The following is a 7,490-nucleotide window of genomic DNA, read 5'->3' on the forward strand; positions in this document are numbered from 1 at the left end:
AAGAAAAAGTGAGCAGTAAGGAAAACAGAAGCAAGCTCGGCTTCAAAACTTGTGTTTCACCTTTATTGTTCCACATGAGAAGAAAATGATGATGATGATGATGATGATGATGATGATGATGATAATAATAATAATAATAATAATAATAATAATAAACTGAAAACCCTAAATGAAAACCTGAGTTGTTATCAAAGCACAGAATTTCTCAGATCATCAAATCAAAGAAGATGTGGTGGAAGAAATGACACAGAATGGACAGTGAGAAAGAATCAATAATTAAAATAAGCCGAATCTCAGAAAAGCATGTCAAGAGTCGTTCTATGGAGACAGTTACTTTGGGAACTTGTAGATTCCTGTTAGGACACGTAAGGCTCATTATTGTTATCCACACAGGCCGTAGGCTATACAAAGGGTACTTGAAAACTGACATTCCTAATGGAAATTTTATAAAATTTGGCCCTTAGAATAACTGAGAAATATCCTGAAAAAATCTTCCCTGAAACTGTAATAAAGAAAGTCGCTTATATACTGATAAAAGTGACAACTCAGTAAACTATTTTTTTTTTTTGCTGGCCTTCTTACGTAAGAAAAAAGCACAAATATAGTTGCCTCAGATATCTGTTAAAAGCAGAGGACCTCGCAGTAAAAGAGTATATAAAGACTGTAGAAATGGGAGAGTCCAAGAAAACCTCTCTCCAAAGTGTCCACAAAGATACATTAGGAGAAAAAAGTAAGAATATACATATCATCAATCATATCAGAATAAAAAAAGCTAAGCGTGATATAGCATTATTTATATTGAATGACTACTTTCAAATAGAGCAACTTATTTGCTTGATTTCTCAGGTTCCTTGGCTAAAACTCATTGCAATTCCAAAGTGAAAAATCAAATGTACATTTGCTATCCCATCCCAGTATCAAGATGACTGTGGATTCAGTTCCCCAAAAGTCAGCAAAATCGTCCAGACTGTTACATGCATTTTTAATTACTTCCCCTTGATTAACATTAAAAAGCAGCTCTGCCCCAAGAGTTGCAATCCATGTATTCCCCCCCCCCCCAGCTAAAGGATAATTATTCTACAAATAATTTGCCCAGTAACGTAGTCACCCATCCCCTATATATTGGCAAAGCACAGTTTAAGTACACTGCCTCTTATTAGCATTTTTTTCTTAAATAAAAAGGATGCATCTCAGAATGTAGGAGCTGGGATTTATTTCCACAGCCTAAAGAATTAATAAGAGAATGCTGGTTAAATTTCTTCAAGATGGAAATCTTGCCCAAATGCATACAGTCTGTGAACTAGCTACGAACAGCAGGATACCCAATGGCGAGGCTGTCTTGTACCCAATACCCACGCCCACCCCCGCCTTACCATTTTAAGATATTCTGTCAATGCTCAGTTAAAAATAAGACTTACTTAAGAGACAAAAATAAAAAATAAAAAAATTAAGAAAGCAATGAACGTTTTACGGAAGCCTACCCAGTGGCTAGAATACCTTGTGTATTATATTATGTTTTAGACATTCAGTAAAAAGTTCACTAAGGACTTCACCAAAACAGCTTTAAATATTGTTCAAAGCGCGGTCAAGCGCCCGTCCTGAGTTCTAACAGGTCTTTAATTTTGATCGCCAGCCCGCTACTTGTCTCTTATTTTCCTATCAAGAACCACATAGCTTCGGTCACATAGCTTATTTCAAGGGGGAAAAAAAAGAAGGAAAGGAAGAAGCCAGGACTGTGTGCATTCTGAGGCCGAATCTTTTTACATGTTGCTAAATGTACGGTGTTTCAAGTTTCTACCCCACCCCAGAGAATGCCCAAGTTCGTCTAGGAAAACACGAACTACATGCAGATTTCTGGGTATCAAAATACACAGATTCAGCCTTAGAAAGAACAATGGACCCCGTCCCCCTGGGCCGTGGAACGGCAGGAGGGCCGCGGCGCCCGGCCTGGGCTGCCACTGTAAACCGCGGCGGGGCCGAAGCCCACCGCGGACCACAGGAGTCCGGCCTGGGGGCGGGGGAGGTAAACAACGCCAGAAATCCAGTTCTACACGGAGAATCGGGTTCGGGGAAAGGGAGAGCCGCGGGAGAACCGGTGCGCCCCGCAGAGCGCGCGCGGCTGGGGGCTGGGGGCGGGAGGGGGGACGGGGTAGGAGAGGGGGGAGGCCGGGCGGGGGCGGGACCCTCTGACCCCCCCCGCCCCCACCACCGCGCCTCCGCCTCCTTTTGCTCGGGCCACCTCTCAGCAGCATCGCCAGGCCAGATGTCGGTAAATCCGTTCCGCGGGGAACGCGGGGCCAGGCACCCAGCTCGGATCCGCCCCGGCCGCCTCCTCCCCGCGCAGCCCCCGGGGACACGGGTGACCAAGGCGGCGGAAGGGGGCCCGGTGGGAGGCGCTGGCCGGCGGGCGCGCGGGCGGCGGATCGGCTCAGCGCCTCCACCAAGGCCCCCCCCCCCCGGAGGCGGGAGGCCGGTTCCGGGGTGGCCGGGGCAGCCTCCCGGGCTAGCTTTCTTCCCGGCCCGCCGGCCCGCCGCTCCCCCACGCCTCCAGATCGTCGGAGGGACGCGCCTGGTTCCCGGCCCTACCTCGCAGCTCGCCCGGCCGCGCTCCCCCGCTGCCCGGGTTCCCGGGCGCCCGCGCGCGCCGGCGGCGAGGTCGGCCTCGGTCTGCCCAGCTCCCTGGCGTACGCACCCGGGCCGCGAAACAACAAAAGACCCGAAGCCGCCGCCTCCACCCGCTGAAGGGGAGCTGCGGTGCGCGCGGCCCCGCGCCCGAAGCGACGCACCATCCGCCCGCGGACTCGCGCGGAGGACGCACGGCCCGAAGGAGGAGGGCAGGCCGGGAACGCACGGCCGGGGCCCCGCCCGCCCCTCCCGGGTAGGTGCTAAGGGGAGGGGAGGCCGGCCAGTGGGGAGAGGGGAGGGGGTGAGAAAGGAAGTGGGGAGGGTGGAAAGGGACGGCTGAGAACCCTCTCCCCACCCCCACCACCCCCTCCGCACCGTTCACAACTGGCGGAAGAGGAAAGAGAAAGCCGTCGGCCAATGCGGCCCTCTCCCCACTGCGACTCTCTCCCGCCACCCGCGGCACCTCGCCACCCCACGCGCCGAGAAACCAGGATCTCGTTTGATCTCCCGAGACTATGGCGATGCCAACCTCGATCAGTTCCAGCTGATTTATTAAAATGGTCAAGGTACACAGACTTCCAGCACAAAAATAAAATAAGATAAAAAGGGATGTCGGCAGTGCATTGAGTCTGCCTCGCCATCATTTGCTACTAAATATGCAGATGGTCTGTACTTTATTTAGATTATATTGCACAAAATGAGGAACTTTTAAAACTATGTGCCTTTCTCTTTTTCCTTTTTTCTGCTAAAAATCGAGAATCCAGTTTCAAACCTTCCATCTGGGGCCCCATCCACATATCACAGCATATGAGATACATAAAGTCCTACTATAGTACAGTACATATACAATCTTTAAACTAAGAACAGCTCTGAGGTCTATAACACCATTTTCAATAAATCTTTACCTACAAATATTGAACAAATCTCCACTATAGCTGTACAAAAAAAAGTTTGCTTTCTGTTTTAAACCACAAGGCCTTTAGATGCAAGGATTACTTTAAAATTTTAATCCTTTTAAAACCAGGACATAACGTACCAACATACTTGCATGCTAAAAAAAGAAAATATAGAAAAAACAAAACAAAAAACTTAAAAGGGAAGAAGTGCCTGAAAGTGTTACTGAAAAAACACAGCAAGAATGTTCCCTTTTCACTGTACAAAAATACGCCTGAAAATATATTAATTTTTAAAAAAGGCTGAGGTCTGTTATGTATCAAAAATGTTTCAATACCTTTTGTTCTGAGGTCTAGGCTGCCTGGTATTCGGTCAAGGAGGTATAAGGGAACAAGTTACAAAAAAAAGTTGGCAAGTAGAAATCACATTTGTAAAACCATAAACAATTTGATCTGAAAAGTAAACTCTGATCTTAAGTCAGTTCACAGTTTGTTTTTTTTCTTTTGTAAGCGTTTGTACAGTCTGCATTTTTTCAAGCTCCCTGCAGTTTTGTTAAGAACTGGATGCATAGAAGACATCAGTTTTCTCCCTCCAAAAACATAAAGTTGCAATGGTCCCTTTTGTGTGTGTGTCTGTGTGTGTGTGTGTGTGTGTGTGTTTAAATCACCAGTTCTTTTAAGATCTCTTAAAGGAACAACAACAACAAAAAGCAAAGATCTCCACCAACTCCCTAGAGTAACAGTTGTGCTGCCAAACGGGTCCTAGGGTCCTCGGCCGCGTCTTCCCGACTTCAAAGACCAAACAGCGCCTGCGGAGCGGGTCCTCCGCCCGCCCTCCCCCGCTCGGCCCCTCGGCCTTTGTTGCAACCACGAATTTGGGGGGGGGGAAGGAAAAGAAACAGTAATTACAAAAACACATTTTGAGGGATGGGGGGGGGAGAAAAATCACAACTCCAGACTAGGTATGCAACTATCTTGAGACACGATTAAAGGGCGGCTGGGTGGGTGGGTAGGTGAACCAAAAAAGGACAGGGGAGGAGGGGGGAAAAGGCTTAAAAACTACCCATTTCACCTTCACTCCACCAACATTTTCAATTTCTTATCAATAGCATCAACATCTATCTTCTCTCCCCTTCTCCCTACCACCACCACCACCATCATCATCATCCATCATTCTCCTGACCACCACCACGACCTCCTCCGAGGAGCCCAGCCTCCTCTCCGCGCGCGGCCGAGAGAAGGAGCGAGCCAGCGGGGGCCCCCGGGCCCCCCTCCCCGTCTTCAATACGTGAACACCAGGTCGGAGAAGTTCGCCTCCAGCCAGTCCCCCGCGATCATCTCGCTCAGCTCGGGCGTGCAGTAATCGGGGAACTCGAAGTGGGAGCCCAGGCTGCCCTCGCTGAACGAATCCAAATCTTTATCGACCAGCGACAGGGACAGGTTCCCGGCCGCCGCCGCCGCCGCCGCGCCGGCCCCCAGCGGCTGCTCGCCCGCGCCGTGCGCGCTTTGGGAGAAATTCAAGCTCAGGTCGAACATCAGGTCGTCGGCGTCCTCGCCGCCGCCGCCCGCGCCCGAGGAGGTGGAGACGGAGCGCGAGGACGCGGGCGACAGCGCGGGCTGCGCCAGCGCCGGCGGGTGCTGCTTGGTGATGTTCTTGAAGCTGTAGTAGAGGCGGCTGCCGGCCCCGGAGCCCGAGGGCGCGCCCGCCCGCACCTCCTCGTAGAGGCTGGCGCCCTCGGGGGACTCGGCGGAGCTGCTCAGCGTGGGGCTGGCCGGCACCTTGGCCACGTTGTAGCGTCTGAGCAGCGGCGGGGCCGCCTGGCCCGCGGCGGGCTGCAGGAGCTGCGCGTGCGGCGGCTCCTCGTCCTCGTCGTCCGCCTCCTGCTTGATCCTTAGCTGCAGCTCGTCGTCGTCCTCGTCATCATCGTCGTCCTCGTCTAGGAACACGCACTTGACCGTCGTCTTGCCGCTCGTGCCGCCGCCGCCGCCCGCGCGCAGGCCGCCCAGCGCGCCCTCCTCGCCCGCCGCCGCCGCCGCCGCCCCGAAGTCCCCGGGCTGCGCCGCCGCCTTGCCCGCCCCGGCCCTGGCGCCGGCGGCCGCGGGCGCCTTGAGCTTTCCGCACTTCTTGCTGGAGCTCTTGGAGGTCTTGGCGCCGCCCGCGCCCGCGCCGCCGCCACCGCCGCCAGCCGCGCTCTTCTCCGGGCTCTGGCCGGTGCTGGGCTTGGCCGAGGGGTCCATCTTGGGCTTTTTCCGGGGCCGGTACTTGTAGTCGGGGTAGTCGGCCATGTGCTTGAGCCGCAGCCGCTCCGCCTCCCGGATGAACGGGATCTTCTCGCTGTCCTTGAGCATTTTCCACCGCTTGCCCAGCCTCTTGGAGATCTCGGCGTTGTGCATGTCCGGGGACTGCTCCATGATCTTCCGGCGCTCGATCTTGGACCACACCATGAACGCGTTCATCGGCCGCTTGATGTGGCCGGACGCCGTCTTGCACCAGTCCGGGTCGCTCTCGTCCAGGGCCACCGGGCTGCACGCCATGAATTCGCCCTCTTCCGTGTCCAGCGCCTCCCGGGGCAGGTTGCTCTCCGCTTCCAAGCTCTCCGCCTGCTGCACCATGATCCGCCGCGGGGCTGGGCTCCCCGACCCGGGCCGCTCGGTCTCGCGCGGGGCTCCCCCTCCCCCTCCCGCCCCTCCACCTTCCCGGGCAAGCTACGAAGTCCTCGGCCGGCCCCCCGAGGCCGCGGCGCCCCCGCGCCCCCCGCGCCCGGGTCCAGGCTGTGCACAGCGGCGGTGCTGGCCGCGCGCGCACGCGCGCGCGCGCTCCGGGCTGAGGCCGCGAGCGGAGAGGCGGCGGCGGCGGCGGCGGCGGCGGCGGCGGCCGGGACCCCCTGCTCCTCCTCTCTGGCTCTCCGCTCCCGCCGCAAGCGCCGGACCCCGAGCACTCCCCGGCGCGCGCGCTCTTCTGCAAAAAGTTGAGGGCTCTCTCTCAACTAGTTATCAGGGTGTCGTGCGGGTGACGTCACTCCTCCGCCCAGCCAATGGCCGCGGCCCGGCCCCGCCCGCGTCCCTTTATTAACTCCGAGGCGCCGCCCCCCGCGCCCCACCCCCAGGGGCGGCTCGCAAGGAGGGGGGCGGGCGGCGGAGGGGGGCGGGGGGCGGGGGAGGCGCGTCTAGAAATGTGTTGTTAAAAAAAAGAAGAAAAAACCCCGCGTGTGCGCCCAGCTGCGCCTCTTCCCCGGGATGCTCCGGAGCGCGCGCCTCGCTGCCGCCGGGGCCGGGCGCTCCCGGGCGGACGGGCGAGCTAGACGGTCCCCGAGCCGGCACGAGCCCCGGAGCCCGGCCAGCGACGGGGGCCGTGGCCTTTGTGGCCCATCCGCCGGGCGCCAAAGCTTGCCCGGCGAAGGCGGCGCCTCCCACCGCCCGCACGCCCTGTCCGGGACGGCGCTCCAGCCCGGCCCCGGGGTCCCGCGCACCCCCCTCCCCCGCGCGGGGCGCTGCAGCTGCTCCCGGGCGGCTTCCCCCCGGGTCGCTGCCCGCGCGTCGCCGCGCCGAGCCGCTGCGTTCCGGGCCGGCGGAAGGTGGCGCTGGAACACAGCCGCCGCTGCCCGCCGGGCACGTGGGCGCCTCCCGGCTCCTTTCCTCCCGCTCGCTCAGGCAGAGAAATCAATTTAAAGCCCGAGAGGCGGGCGGCACCGCCTTCCCCCACCTTTGCTGCTTCCTTTTTCAGCCCCCTTTTCTCCCCTTTCTCCCCCTCTTTGTTTGGCCCCTTTCCGTGGCGGTGCTCCCTCCCTAGTCGAGTTTGGAGACGTCGCCGGGCAGGTTTGTCTGCGCCGCGCCCCCGCGAGCGCCCCGCCCCAGGCGGAGCCCAGAGTAACGGTCTGCGGGGTTCGGCTGGTGCCAGGGCAGGCGGGTTCATCTGGCCACTCCCCGGGCGGGCTCGGAAGTGGGGGTCCTGGGACCCCTAGGCGGAGCCAG

At 57.4% G+C, this 7,490-nt stretch overlaps 1 protein-coding gene across 2 annotated transcripts; it reads right to left on the reverse strand.

Annotated features, from left to right (window-relative positions):
* Nucleotides 1-3,040: 3,040 nt before the first annotated feature.
* Sox11 (SRY-box transcription factor 11) lies at nt 3,041-6,168 on the reverse strand. 2 transcript variants are annotated; one of them, XM_070014705.1, is made up of 2 exons: nt 5,553-6,168; nt 3,041-5,480 (listed from the first exon to the last, which is right to left on the reverse strand). In XM_070014705.1, exons 1-2 carry the CDS (start codon nt 6,129-6,131, stop codon nt 4,800-4,802), a joined length of 1,260 nt encoding a protein of 419 aa, XP_069870806.1. In that variant the 5' UTR covers nt 6,132-6,168; the 3' UTR covers nt 3,041-4,799. The 2 variants fall into 2 exon arrangements, with proteins under 2 accessions (XP_069870806.1, XP_069870805.1); XM_070014704.1 differs by having other exon boundaries at nt 3,041-6,168.
* Nucleotides 6,169-7,490: the final 1,322 nt, after the last annotated feature.

The sequence above is a fragment of the Dipodomys merriami genome, unplaced genomic scaffold (assembly GCF_024711535.1).
Source record: "Dipodomys merriami isolate MVZ:Mamm:240054 unplaced genomic scaffold, mDipMer1.0.p SCAF_99, whole genome shotgun sequence".
Classification (NCBI taxonomy): domain Eukaryota; kingdom Metazoa; phylum Chordata; class Mammalia; order Rodentia; family Heteromyidae; genus Dipodomys; species Dipodomys merriami.

Excerpts from the sequence above, each read along its gene's own strand:
- Sox11 (XM_070014704.1), bottom strand. The coding sequence starts at position 6,131 with ATGGTGCAGCAGGCGGAGAGCTTGGAAGCGGAGAGCAACCTGCCCCGG.